This window comes from Elaeis guineensis, chromosome 2 (genome assembly GCF_000442705.2).
Source record: "Elaeis guineensis isolate ETL-2024a chromosome 2, EG11, whole genome shotgun sequence".
NCBI lineage: Eukaryota > Viridiplantae > Streptophyta > Magnoliopsida > Arecales > Arecaceae > Elaeis > Elaeis guineensis.
Genome location: NC_025994.2, coordinates 108,025,612 through 108,040,350, shown reverse-complemented (window position 1 = coordinate 108,040,350; position 14,739 = coordinate 108,025,612). Strand labels below are relative to the sequence as shown.

Here is a 14,739-nt window from a genome sequence, read left to right as displayed (position 1 = left end):
TAAGTTAGCATTAGATTTATGTCATCGGCTCATAATTCGGCAATTGGATCAAGGTTGCCCGTTTTGTCATGGATACCTCAAGTTTAATTTTTGTTATGCAAGCAAAGAGTCTGCAAAACACCATTCCAACAAAATCCTTTCCTAGCTTATTTAGAAGGAAAGCATATGTTTTCTCTCTCTCCCAATTGCTTTCTTGCTTTCACTTATATGTTGACATTAGACAGCAAAGCACCTTCTCTCTCAATTCCACCATAAGGTCTCACCTCAGCTCAGGACAACCAGAATCAGCACTGAAACATTTCTTAGAATCACAGAGACAAGGTCTTAGACCGGATGAATTCACAGTCCCCTCCCTTCTCAAACTCTCTCTTAAGCTAGACGAACCCCTTCGCCATGGAGAACAGATCCATGCTTTTTCTATCAAATCTGGGTACATCAATGACCTGTTCGTTAGTACTGGTTTAGTGGAGATGTACTTCAAGAATGGCCAATTTGATGCCCCCCGTCAGCTGTTCGGTGAAATTTCCAAAAGGGATGTGGTTTTGTTTACTGCCATGATTTGTGGCTTCTCACAAAACGGGGTTGGGGGTGAAGCCTTGTATTTCTTTTCTGAAATGTTGGAAGAGGGGATGAGACCCAACAGCATAACCATGACTAGTGCATTGTCAGCTTGCTCACGACCAAGGGACTATGCTTTAGGCAGGATTCTTCATGGGGCTTCTTTGAGAAATGGCCTTCTTGAGAAGGCTGATATGATACTGGAGACTTCATTGTTAGACATGTATGCAAAATGTGGAAACTTGTGCCATGCTAAGAGAGTCTTTGATAGAATGAGTGAAAGAAACTCGATTTCATGGAATTCAATCATCAATGCCTACTTTTTGAATGGGTCATTCGAGGTTGCTCTTGATCTGTTCAAGGGCATGCTTTCGGAAGGTTGGCGGCATCCCAGATCTTCTACAATTGCTGCAGTGCTGAATATATGTGGGGTAACAACAGACCTGCACAAAGGGAAAGAGATACATGGATATGTTCTTAAATGCATTGGTGACAGCAGCGAACAAGAGTGCTTGATAATGTATAATGCTATTATCGACATGTATGTTAAGACTGGAGATATGGAATCTGCTATATCACTTTTCAGGAGGACAGAAAAAAGAAATGTGGTGACTTGGACGATTATGATTGCTGGCTATGGTGCACATGGATTGAGTAGAAAAGCTCTAGAGACATTCAATGACATGAAGAAATCAGGAATTAGGCCAGATGGAGTCTCCTTTGTTTCCATCCTGTCAGCCTGCAGCCATGGTGGGCTAGTTGATGAAGGTCAGCAACTGTATTATTCAATGCAACGAGATTATAATATTGTTCCAGAGATGATGCATTTTGTCTGTATAGTGGATCTATACGGACGAGCAGGGCTTCTCGATGAAGCACATGACTTTATAAAGACAATGCCAGTTGAACCGTCCAAGATTGTTTGGGGATCACTTCTTTCGTCGTGCAGGAATCACAAAAACGTTGTGTTGGGGGAGTATGCAGCCAAAAAAGCCTTAGAGTTAGACCAGCATGATGTTGGTAACTATTTGTTATTGTCTCGGCTCTATGCTGATGCAGGACGGTGGGAGGATTTTGCTAAGATCAGGTCACTCATGAAGGAGGTGGGATTAAGGGCAACAACTGCATGTAGTTGGGTAGAATTGAGGGGCAAGGTGTACAGGTTTACCGTTGGTGATCACCTAAAGACATGCTCTGAAAAGATCTATGAGTTCTTGGAGACATTAGTTTGGACCATGGAGAAAGCTGGCTTTGTGCGGGATACATCAGACGTAGGTCATAAAATTAATGAGGAAGCAAAGGTAAATGATTTATGTGCTCATACAGAGAAGCTGGCTCTTGGTTTTGTATTGATGCATTTCCAAGATGAAAGACTGATCCGCATAGGTAAGAACCTTCGAGTCTGTAGAGATTGCCATGAAGCTTTCAAATTCATATCATTGATTTGCGATAAAGAAATCATCCTGAAGGATCCAAATCGATATCATCGGTTTGTGCAAGGCTGTTGTTCTTGTCATGATTTCTGGTAATACATGATTTCTATCAAGTGTGCTATATTATTGTATAGAATAATACAAAAACTGTGCAAAGATCAGATTTGTTGTATCATCAATGTAATTTACAATGTGAAGATAGGAGATAATTTTCCCCCTGCCTAAGAAAAAGTATTCACTAAATCCAATTTTATTGAGTTAAAGATGATTGATGCTCTGTTTTATTAGGGCATATCTGGCTTTTGAATATATAGATGTCCAGTGTTGTATTAGGAGAGAGTAATAGATAAACAGGTAACCTTAACACTGATGCACATGGTTTATACAAATGGAGCTAAACAGTATACAACATGAAGAACCTTTGTCTCCTAAATGTAAATAAATAGTTATTGGTTAAATATCTTTTACAATTATAATAATATGGTTTCTACTTTCTAATTTGTAGCTAGCATCAGTTCTCACATGGCACTGTTTGTTGAAGGAAATTTAGATAATAATAACAAGCAAATGGTTGAGCTTGATGGTTGTTTATCTTGTCTTCAAACTATACCAAACTTAGCTTGATTAGGAGATAATTTTGATTACAAATGAGAAGGGATGAATGATGATCCTAATGACATAGCAATTCCTTTTTCGTGCTACAATTATTTTTATTCTGTAAAGTTGGTATTGGTTAATGCAATATAATATTTTTAGTTTTCCATCCCTTTTTCTTAGATACAACTGTTAAGCTGCCAAGGGATAGACTAATAAATAATTAATTAACGACATTATAATGGTCAAAGATTTTATGTCGATCCCTTCAGCAGATTTTCTAGAGAAATAATTTATGACATTAAGAATATCATATGATGTTTCCTCAACAAATTATTATGTGATATCAAACTAGTCAGTCGTAGCAGTTTGGACATTTTAACTCTTTTACCGTGTAGAAAGGAGCTGAATGACCCAAGTTTATTGGTATCGTGCAACCCGGCTTCAGTGGAAATCCCAGTGAAGCTGGGGCATGAGCTTTGTTGTAACGTGTGGAAGAGCATGATCCTCGATCGATAACAAATCTATTGCAGTAGGGGATTTGAGTAATTTTACTATTCGGCCCAACGAACGAGCTTTATCTTTGAGGGAATCAAAGATGCACCAAGTACTAAAGGTCAGGTTGCTTGTTATAACTTTTGCTGAGGTGGACCATGTGCAAGAGAGCCTCTTATCATTTACTATATATATATTTTGATCCCTTTTTGAAAGTTTGTATCCTTTCATTCTTCATGCTTCCAGTATTTTGAAGAACGATGTTCTTTCAATTTCACAAAGGCTTTTGATTCATTCCTTGTAGATGCCAAAATATTTCAATTTCAAGAATAAGATTTCAAAAATTCTTAATGTATATGATAATGCTAGCATTTGTTGGCTACTTACCAAACAACTGAAGGCACATAGTAAGAGCACAACTACTTTGGTGAGCTAACTATGATTTGCTACAACAACTTTTGTCAAATATAAATTAGTCTATGCACGCGGCGTGAAGGAAGTGGATGAAAGTTAATTTCTTATACCATGTGAACTAGTCTCGGCCAGCAATGTGCCTGGACTAGTTGAAACCAAGTTTTCTTCAAACATGCATAAATTAGTCTTGATACACTAAGCGGTGGGCACTATGATATTGCTTTGAGGAGAGAATTACATAGTAGAAGCAGTACCTCAGAAGGGCTGATGAGAGAAACAGTAACAAAGTAGGCGGTCGGACTATTTGAAATTTGTCATCATGTCAGGAGAAATATATTTTTATGAAATACGAAATAATCTCCGCATGCTGTGTGCTGGGGCTAACCGAAACTTGCCCAGAGAAACCTTTATATGAGAACTTTTTACTACCACCACATCCATTGCCATTACAATTTGCTGCCTCTATTGCCACCGACTTGCACCGTGATCACTACCATTATGCCATCATTACCGTCTTTACCGCTCTATCATTGTCATCCTACTATATCACTAATATTTATATTATCATCATTATCACTACCACAATACCACCACCTCCATCATTGTTGCCTCCAACTTATATTTTTCATCCTTCCGCAGCCGCCACCATCACGATATTGCCTTCACCATAGCATCATTGTAATTGTCATTGCCACTGCCATATTATCAATGCCCTTGCAACCATGACCACTGCCACCTCCATGGCTACTACCATGGACATCATGGCCACTACCATGGGCATCATGGCCACCTTCACTATGCCATTGCTACTCCTACTACCAACATTACTAGCATCTTCACTATCTCTATCATTATTATCATTGTTTCTATCATCATCACCATCTTTATATTTTTTATAAAAAAATTAAGTATACAAATCTTTTTATATTTAAAAATTTAAAAAATAAAAAAAATATTTATAAATTAGAAAAAAATGAAAGTGATGTCAAATGATTGAATTTTTTTTAATTTTTGTTTACTCAAGATCTTAATTCAGTCTGTTTGAACATTATCTTGCGATTTCGATAATGCTATTCTTCTATTTGGTTCCACATATTATTGTCCCCATGGAGCATGTGGTATCAAATATTTTTTATTATTCACCATTCTTACAAGATTAAATCAGTCAAATACTTTTGATGATATATATATAGACATATGTGTGCATGCGCGCGCGCGCCTGTATATATATATATATATATATATATATATATATATATATATATATATATATATATATATATATATATATATATATATATATATATAACATTTCTATTTGACAAGAAAATGAGAAAAGCGTAAAAAAGAAAGCTGAAGTGAATTATGGTGTTCTTGGGTTAGCTCTAAATTTAGAATACTCGCCATTCCTTACTATAAAGAATCTTACTAAAATAGGCATGAAATAAAGATAAATGATGTGGGACCATATGGGCATGTTTGTAGCTCAGAGGTGTATTGAGGGAGTAATTATTGGTTGGAGCAAATCTATCACTCAACTGATGGATCGATTCAACCATTGAGCAACATGCATAATGATGAATAAATTGGACGAGCATAATACACATGCTTATGCACATGTTGCTTCACGGTTAGATTTGTCCCCAACTTAGTAAGGACCTGGTCCAACTAAAAATTATACACGTTAAGGGGGTTTGCATAGCTAAGCATGGGAATCACCCTCCCTAATTAATAATGCTCAAACCGATCTTTTAAAGTGAGGTGTTATGTCAATACCAATTACATCATTCCACATGAAGAACAATAATTGATTCTCTAACATACTTAAAAAATAAAAATAATTATTTTTAATCTAGTAGCTTGCAAAAAAAATATTAATATTTTTGCATAATTTTGTGATACAAACTCCATGTACATTCATAAATCATAATTCTATTAATGGCTCAAATATTACCAAATAGGAAGAAGACTGAGAAAATTCTCACATTACAACAAAAATGCATACTATTTCCATAGATTCATGAAATTCTCAAATTATACAATTTTACAATATTTTTATTTTTATCTTTATTTAATAGTTTGCTTTAGTGAGATTTTCATATTATATTTCTACACTCTTTGAGAACATGCCTTTATCTAACTAGGGCTGAAAATAGATCAAATACATATTGAATACTGGTATATTTATATTTATATCCATATTTTTCAATAAGTATAAATATGGATATTAAATGGATATCAAACTTAGTACCAATATTTATTTTAAATGGATATGGATATAAGTTAGAGATAAATCATATCCATATCTTTTCTAAGTAAAATATTATTTATATATCAATTAGATTTTTAACAAATTTTAAATATTAGTTATACACAAAGGATAGTAACATAATTTATTTTCAAATGCCATGGAACTCAAGATAAATAATGATTTTAAGGCATGGTTGTTGAACATAAAGTTGATTTGGTTTAGGATATGTATTAAAATTATTTAAAATAAAATATGTCAGAAATATTAAAATTTTTTGTATAAAATATAATCATTATTTTTTAATTATAGTATGAATAAAAAAATAATCATAAATTGTCAATTTTTAAAGAGCTTATATATATATAAGAAATCCAAAACTTATTACACAAATCATTATTTAAAGTTTTAAATATTTTTTTTTGTTGAACAATTCCTCTTTCATCTTCACTCTCCTATAAGTCTTTTTCCCTATCTTTCAAAATATATCCCATCAATTCTCATTCTCTTGATCTTCAAGATTGAAGTTTCTTTAAATACAATATTTATAATTTTATATAAAATCATTGTTGAAGCAAGTACTATGGAGGTTAGACGGTGATACCCAGCAGCACCTTCGGATCCACTAATAGATAGAAGAAAGGGAGAATTTTTACTGTAGAGTAGCAGAGATCTGTGTATGTATGTAAATGTAGTAGAATGCAGAAGTTGTTAATATTTCTAAGTATTTTTAGCAATCAAGTTTTAAAAATATGTTTTCTTAATTTTATTTTTTATCAAGGAAAAAATATATTTTTAAGAAATAATGATTAAAATATGACATATAACAAGACAAATGAAATGATTATTTAATTACTTGAATGCTTTAATAAGGAAAAAATAACACCTTATAAATTGGAAATAGTGCTATGGCCCAGCTGCTGAGCATGTTTTGCAAAATAAATATTGATACCTCCAATATCTCACCTATTAAACTATGAAAAGAATGCAATTTTGAGCACATAAAATAAAATAATTTGAATCTAATTTGTCAAAATATTTTATCCTACTTTGTTGAAATCTGATTTCTCCCGATGAAAATTATACAAGAGAGCAACTTCCAAAAATCATGATAAGTACTTTCTTTTCCCAAGTTATTCTTTGATTCTAAACTCTCAAACTTGCTATAAATTCTTATGCTTGCTAACCAAAAAATGTAGGCTAAGTCATGCTAGATACGTGAACTATTATGCAATTCATTGCATTAGAATCATGTTACATTCATGATCTCTTGGATCACAATTAGCACAACTGTTATGATTAAAATAAATTTCTACAGAAATATAATCAGACAATAGATAGACAGCTAATAATAAAATTTGATATGAAAACTGTATTATTTTAAGTTATTATAATTTTATGGCTATACTTTGAACACACTAAAATGCTTTATTAACTCTTTAAATTTTAAAATATTATGAAATATTAAGTTAATGCGTCATGATAATAATTTTAATTGTAGTGATCTAGTTGCAATGGTGGAGCTCTATCAAGTTTTATCCCCCAAAATCAAGTGGAATATACATAAAAGAGTCCGATGCACCTATTTTTTATCTTCTTTCCAGATGTCAGGTCATCTAGCCGTAAGGAAATAGTGACACTGGAGAAATTATCGTATGGACCAGGTCACTCAGGCAAATCTCGGAGCATATGCACGGTGGATGATGCGAAATCGAGAATTCGTGAAATACAAGGGGTAACGTGGTGTGTTATCCACCGTGGGATTCGGCGTGGTCCGATTGGACCTGAGACCATTTACCATTTCACGGCCATCCATTAAATAGTTTTTGTTTTTAACAGAAAGATAATAATGATGATAACGACGACTCCACGTGCAACTCACGCGCCTAGCTATATTTTCTCTTTCTTTTTCCCGGGATACTTGCCACTTATCAGCCGGGCCGCATCCAACTGGACCGGCGTTGGCCCAGCAGAACTCAGGCTTTGGCACACAAAGCCCTGGTGCCGGAAAGAGGAGAGGGAAGCAAAAGGAGGCGTTTGCAATGGCGACGCGGACCAAGTTGGTCGCGAAGCGGTCGAGCAAATATCTGGAAGAGGCGCTGTACAAGAGGCTCTTCCGGCAGGGTAGCTCGCCGGGGAGCGTCCGCCAGGAGCTCGACGACTTCCTCAAGAGCCGCAAGCGCGTCTTCAAATGGGAGGTCGGCGTCTCCATCCGCAAGCTCCGCAACCGCAAGCGCTTCCGCCCCGCTCTCAAGGTCTCCTACCTCCGTCCTCTCTCCCTCTCCTCTCGTTCTCTTTTTTTTCTCTTTGCCCCTTGTCTCCTGCTTCTGAGATCAATTTATGCGATTCGTTCGTTTAAATGAACAAGTTCTTTAATAGTAGAAGTTTCATGTATCTTGTTGTGTAGATGAGTTTAATATGTGCTCCATTGGATCCCTTACTTTTGTGTACGTTAACTGTTTGTGAAAATGACTAGAAATTCCGGTTGGTATTTTTTGGCTAGAGATTATATTCAAGGTAATGAAGATGCTTTATGCAGTAATATTAATCATGCCAGTATAAACTGAACGCGCGTCCCATGTGTTAGTTTATCCTAAGCTACTGATTGAAGTGCTAATCAATGATTAGATAATTGTCTCATTCTTGAGTTGCTCGATAAAGTAAACCTGAGGATCTGGATGAGACTAGCATTGATCAATAATATCGTTCTTGTTATTTTTATATAAACCTGGGGAGTTATTATTGTCAGGTTTATAAATTAATAGTGGTTAGAGGGATTAAAGAGTTTATTCAAAGTCTATGAGGTACTTTGAGAAGGAACTACTCCATCCTTTTCAAAATGTTTGAGTGCTTTGAAAAGGAAAGATATATTGTATCCTCTAATTTAAGAATTAATTTCTGTTTGAAGGTATCACATTTTGAGAAGCATGAGATACTTTAAAAAAATAGTATGACTTCAACCAGGGCTTAGACCTGATTAATGATCAATACAGATGAAAGCGTCATGAAGTGTGATCAGGAATGGATTGTATGTGATGCCCTAGCTGGAAATTTTTAATTAATGAAGGCTTATTAAGTCCACCACATTCTCCAGCATTGTCAGCTCCACATAGATGAAATAGGGCCTTTTCATTTGTTATGCATTTGAACTCATGCCATGAATTGAAATCCACATAGCATAAGCTGAAATATATTTTAAACCAAGTTCCAATTTTTAACCCCTAATTGTTGTAGCAACCTGATAGTCAAAATATCACCTTGTAAGAATTCTCTCAGTATTCGATCTCTTTTTTTGGAGGTTATGTTCTATAATGATGTTATTGAGAGTTTTGAAGCTTAGGTTGGAGAAAGGAACAGTCGAATCTTTGAGAACAAGAGTTCAAAAGGGGTGTTGGATACTACTACAGGATTGGTTGACTTTTAGGCCCTTTAAAACATGAAGGGCATAATAGTTTTTTATCTAGGTGGGTATATTATGAACTTTTAGATGTTGGAGCTTATGTTTTTCTTATTGGTTACAAAGTGCTATACTGCCTTATACAGAAGTTAATTGATTCATAATCAGCCAACCAGAAAAAGGGGCAAAAAGATGAAGTGATGAGAAGATGATACTATATAATAGAATTTGATTGTAAAACTTATTGAACAAGGATACTTATCACCAGAAGGTCTAAGGTGACTGATAAACTTGAAAATTGTTTATTGGTAGATCATGGTTACAATAACCAGGGTTTGATCTCTTCATTCAAACATTGCAAAGCTAAATTGGCAGTGTCCATTTTTTTATGAAGCTCAACAGAATTTATGCAGGAGTTAGTCATTAGCTAGATTCCATAAAACCTTGTGTGGAAGTTCTTGAAAGGTGAAGTGATCTTAATGTTGAGGAATTTGCTACAAATGTTAGAAAAAGACACACAAATCTACAAACTATCAGTAGTTGGCTTCAGTTCTTCAAATTAAACATCTTCTGCATTTGGGTTTAGCAATTTATATTTTTTGACCTCTTGTCGATATTTTTCAGTGATATACTTTCTGTGAAAGAATACTTTAATATTGCACTTGTATTGTCAATTTTCTGTATAGGAACTTTAAGCTTTCAGTTTTATCTTTGACCTCAGACTCTTCCTTAATTGTAGAAAAACATCATTGTAAGGCATAACATTAACCATGATATGACTGTAAGGCACATATACTATCCCATTCTGTATTTAGAACATATCATATAGATTCAGCTTGTATATAATATGATATATCAGATACTTTTTGCAAATGTCCTTTTTATTTTATTGTCATTGAATGAAACAATATATTGAGGATACTGTTTGGATACTTGTTCAACATGTTCTGATACCCTTGAGGGCTCACGAGCTACAGATCAACACTCATTCAACTTTTGGATCTACGATCAGTTGGGGTATACAAAGCCCCCTTTCTCCCATAATGTGCACCCCAGTTAAGGAAGGGAAGGGAGGGAGAAAAAGTGCGAAGAATAGCTAGCATTGATGAGACTTAGCAAAAGAAACCTCTACAGAGTTTTCTTTTCTTTTTTTAGAAAACTATTTTCTCCCTTTCCTACTTCCCTCTTTTTGCCTTTTTTTTCTTCTTCCTTCTTTACTTAATATACTGTATATATGTTTTGATCCTCATGGCATGAATTACAGTTTCTTTCCTGAAATAAAGTTTAGGGACATTCTTGTGGTTGCTCATTATCATAAGCTACAATTCTAGAAATTATTGAAATTCTATAATGTAAACCAAAAAAATATAATGTTTGTTATATCTAATGCATCTGTAAATATAAAACAAAGAATATATTTGTTCGTACCTACCTCTTAACCACATTTATACCATATATTTTTCAAATTTGTTGTATCAATATGTTTGTATGTTGTTGTATCTACATTTCATATTTATGTCATGCTTCGTAACCAGCCTGCCACCAACTATGAAATAACAACACTTCTGTTGTCTCTACGCTGAATGCAATTTCCAACTATGATGCTTTGGCTTTATCAGGTTTCCAACATCTACACCTTCTGCTTCGAGGGTGCCCTGAGCTAGCACTTTATTGAATATTCCAAGAAGTATCCCTGGTCAAAAGCTTTTTATTATGTCTTTGAGGCAATACGTTCTTCAAAATGGAGAAAACTATATATACAAAGTCTCATTTTTCTGCAAGGCTAGTCTACTATTCTCAGTTTTTTTTTCAAGTTTTTCCTTCTTGGCTACAAGTATAATGGTAACTTTGTTGCATGATAAAGAATTGGGATTTTAGAGAGTTTCAACTGTGTAGATGGAGTCTGCATATCCCTTATTCTTTTGTCCTAGGGGAGGGAGTCGAGAATAGGAATGCTATATTCTTGATACTATATTCTTCTATGCTATGTGATTGTCTCATTATCTGAATACTTGGTTTCAGAAGCTCCTAAAATGTGACCTATCTAGTCTTTAAAAAGCTTTTGTTCATTACATAATAATTTTAAAAAAAAAACTCCGGCTGATGAAATGTCTTGATTTCTATGTTACCACTGATCTCTGTTAGCAAAATTTTGGCTCTAGCAGCCATTTGATGGCGTCAATGAATATTCGCTTGGTTAATTCAGTTCTTATAAGGCATCTTACAAATGATAATATGATTTAGTTCTGAGATAGATTTGTGCTACATGAATTATTATTTCCATTTTGCTTATGTGCATTTAATTTGACTGCAGCTTCTGCCCTTAGAATAAAAATATTTGTTTTCGACATTTAATCTTTTTTTTTTTTTTTTTGGTAGAACACCAAACATAGTAAAGAAAGATAAGATAAATATGAAAAAAAATTCTAGTTGAAGGGGAATTTGCTGCCATGTCCCATTCGTTCAGAAAATGTTTACATTTGTTCTTGCTGCAGCTTTCAGAGACCATGGCCAGAAGAGGTATGAACTTAACTCTCAGTGATCAAGCTATACGTCTAGATCTTGTAGCCAAAGCCAGAGGCATTGCTTCTGCCGAGGAGTATTTCATCAATCTCCCAGAACCCACTAAAAATCACCTTACATATGGTGCGCTCCTGAACTGCTACTGCAAGGAATTAATGACGGACAAGGCTGAGGGCCTTATGGAGAAAATGAAGGAACTGAAGTTTGCCTCAAGTCCTATGGCCTATAACAGCTTAATGACCCTCTACACTAAAACCGACCAACCAGAAAAGGTTCCTAGTATTATACAAGAGATGAAGGCTAATGATGTGTTGCCGGATTGTTATACTTACAATGTTTGGATGAGGGCTCTAGCTGCCATCAACGATATCTCTGGTGTTCAAAGAGTCATAGAAGAGATGAAAAGGGATGGGCGAGTTATGGCGGATTGGACTACGTATAGTAATCTAGCATCCATTTATGTAGATGCTGGCATGTTTCAGAAGGCAGAAGGAGCTCTCAAAGAGCTAGAGAAGAGAAACACGGATCAAGATCTTGGAGCCTATCACTTCTTGATCACGTTGTATGGTAGAACTGGCAATCTAGTTGAAGTGCACCGTATCTGGCGTTCTCTGAAGCTGGCACATTCTAAGATGGCAAACATTAGCTATCTAAATATGATTCAGGTGCTGGTGAATTTGAAGGACTTGCCAGGTGCTGAAGCACGTTTCAAGGAATGGGAATCCAAGTGCTCAACATATGATATCCGGGTGGCAAATGCAATGATTAGAGCTTATGCTAAAGAGGGCATGTTAGATAAGGCTGAAGGTGTTAAGAAGCATGCAAAGATGCGTGGCGGAAGACTTAATGCCAAAACATGGCAGATATTCATGGAATATTATATGAGTAAAGGTGATATGAAAATGGTGCATTGGTGTGCTGACCGTGCAATTAAGAAGGGGAGAAGCCATGGTAGGATTTGGGTCCCACCTTGTGAGGTGATCCAGGCTATAATGGCGTTTTTTGAGGAGCAGAAGGATGTTGCAGGTGCTGAAAAGTTTATTGAGCTTCTACAGAAAGTGGAGATGGATCTGGGGCCAGAGATATTTGAGGCCCTAATAAGAACATATGCTGCTGCTGGGAAGAACAGCCCAGGGATGCGGAGGCGATTGAAGATGGAGAATGTGGTTGCGAGCCAAGCCACTGAAAAATTGCTGGACACTGTGTGTAGCATGATCTAATCTTTCTTAAAATAAGGTTGAGGATGCTACATGTTTCCAACTTAGCAACTGACTATTTTGAGGTATATTCATTTCAACCTAAATTAAGCTTTCGCTCCCAATGGTTTTTGTGATGTTGTATCCAGTTTAAGTTTCCAGTTATGTGTTTTTATAGATTGTATGCACAACACTCTTAACTTCTAAAATATCAATGTTGGGACCTTTTATTCTGTCAAGTTTGTCTACAGTGCACATCACTGAAATATCTCATGCTATGGTGGTGAGATAGTTTAGATCTTCTAAGTTGCAGGTTATTGATGAAGAGAGTTTTGACACACCATAAGCGGGAATGGATACTGTCTTGCTGTTCACAAGACATCAACTCTCTGCTGTGTGAAGGCTGCTGACTTGTTTGTTTTGAAAGGTTTCCAGGGATTTAGCCTTTCTGTCATCTGAAATTGCATAAATATTGATTAATATATGAGAAGCTCCAACTGACATGGGCATTTCTGGAGGCAAAACTATTGTGGTGGTGGGATATCATATATGGAGTCCCACGATGGTGAAGATGTGGAACATGGAAGGTATCTTTTTAGGCAGCAATTATAGCCAATAGGAACTGATCCTTAATGGAAGCCGGGTAATTGCTGAACCATTTAGAGAGTGCACAAATTTCTTATATCCAGAGGAAAGAAAATTGTGGCATATTAGCATGCACAATGAGGTCAGAATCATGGACGGCAATGTCTTGGGAGAGACAGGTACTTATATATGGTTCCTCAAAAGAAAATTACTTTTATATGCAATAATAATTACAGGATATTGATATCAAGGTTGCTAAAAATATTTTCAGAGCACTTCTTTAGAAGACAGTTCTTATCTCTGCTTCAAAAATAAATGATAATACTATGCTATGGACTATAGCTGATCTAAATTTTGAGTTTTGGACTTGGATGGCTATTGGGAAGAAATTGAAAGGCGTAGGTTAGAGGTTCTAATGTCCAGCCAAATTATTATAGTTCGAACAAAAAAACTAAATTACTATATATGGTCCTCAAAAGAATTTACTTGGATCTGCAATAGCAGTGACAGGATACTGATGGCAATGTTGCTAAACATATTTTCAGATTACCTTTTCAGAAGGTTAATTCATCATATATGCTTCTTCTTTTTTTAATTCATCATATATGCTTTTGAAAAATAAAACTTATTATCCTTTTATAGAAGATATATATGATATTACATGGTTGCTGGGAAAAGCTTCGACGTATAACCCTTCATACAAGAGGTCTTTATCGGCCAACATCTTCCATGAAGACAATTCTTCCGCTGATTGGATTGCGGGATATGACATCTCTCTTCAATCAGAAAGCCACGTAAAACATCACTGAACTTTGAAAACATGAAAAAAGTTAAAGACAAAAGCCTTCTAATAGAATAATGCGCGTTGTTAGTGGTAACTGGTAATATTATGATAACAATTGAAGAAAAAACGAGGAATGTATATACAAATTACTAGTTTTTTTTTTTGGTGTAGCTTGTATAATCAGATGAAAACCTTAAGTATTGGATCTTCGAATGACACAAGTTGACTTTTCTTTACTTATTGCGTTGTGCGGAAGATTATGTTTTTTTTTTTTAAATCATTTCAATGAATTTTGCAGGGGCCATAGATATGATAAGAAACCCTAGGACAAAAGGGCTGATGCAGGAAATGATGATGATTGGAAAATACTCATTCTTTTAACGTGGTCGTGCCATGAGCAATAGCTTGTGTTCTAAAGTCGAGAAGAATTCGAGTTAGAGTTTCCTCAATTTCCATTCATTTTGTGGTTCTGTCAGACGGTATCCCTGTGGTCCAAAAATAAAGAAAAACTA

The 14,739-nt window shown here is 35.3% G+C and overlaps 2 protein-coding genes across 5 annotated transcripts; both read left to right on the top strand.

Annotated features, from left to right (window-relative positions):
- The first annotated feature begins 68 nt into the window (after positions 1-68).
- On the top strand, positions 69-7,632 carry LOC105049320 (pentatricopeptide repeat-containing protein At1g50270). Its single transcript, XM_010928943.2, has 3 exons — positions 69-1,944; positions 7,347-7,477; positions 7,582-7,632. The coding sequence occupies exons 1-3, from the start codon at positions 69-71 to the stop codon at positions 7,630-7,632; spliced, it is 2,058 nt and encodes a 685-aa protein (XP_010927245.2).
- Positions 7,633-7,673: 41 nt separating this feature from the next.
- Positions 7,674-14,734, top strand: LOC105047731 (large ribosomal subunit protein mL101 (rPPR4)). Of its 4 annotated transcripts, none has more exons than XR_003801363.2 (4): positions 7,674-7,997; positions 11,635-12,944; positions 13,172-13,622; positions 14,526-14,734. XR_003801363.2 is itself a non-coding variant. In XM_073252606.1 (3 exons), the coding sequence occupies exons 2-3, from the start codon at positions 10,853-10,855 to the stop codon at positions 12,880-12,882; spliced, it is 1,317 nt and encodes a 438-aa protein (XP_073108707.1). In that variant the 5' UTR covers positions 7,861-7,997; positions 10,759-10,852; the 3' UTR covers positions 12,883-13,097. The 4 variants fall into 4 exon arrangements, 2 of the variants coding, with proteins under 2 accessions (XP_010925090.1, XP_073108707.1); XR_012139053.1 differs by having other exon boundaries at positions 13,166-13,622; XM_073252606.1 differs by lacking the exons at positions 13,172-13,622; positions 14,526-14,734 and adding an exon at positions 10,759-10,921 and having other exon boundaries at positions 7,861-7,997; positions 11,635-13,097.
- Positions 14,735-14,739: the final 5 nt, after the last annotated feature.

What these genes read in the sequence shown, in the direction of transcription:
- LOC105049320 (XM_010928943.2), top strand. Translation starts at nt 69, where the DNA reads ATGGATACCTCAAGTTTAATTTTTGTTATGCAAGCAAAGAGTCTGCAA. An exon ending in TGAAAGACTGATCCGCATAG is followed by an intron (nt 1,945 to 7,346) that starts GTAAGAACCTTC and finishes TCTTCTTTCCAG; the next exon opens with ATGTCAGGTCATCTAGCCGT. An exon ending in GAATTCGTGAAATACAAGGG is followed by an intron (nt 7,478 to 7,581) that starts GTAACGTGGTGT and finishes TGTTTTTAACAG; the next exon opens with AAAGATAATAATGATGATAA.
- LOC105047731 (XM_010926788.4), top strand. Translation starts at nt 7,785, where the DNA reads ATGGCGACGCGGACCAAGTTGGTCGCGAAGCGGTCGAGCAAATATCTG. An exon ending in GCTTCCGCCCCGCTCTCAAG is followed by an intron (nt 7,998 to 11,634) that starts GTCTCCTACCTC and finishes TTCTTGCTGCAG; the next exon opens with CTTTCAGAGACCATGGCCAG.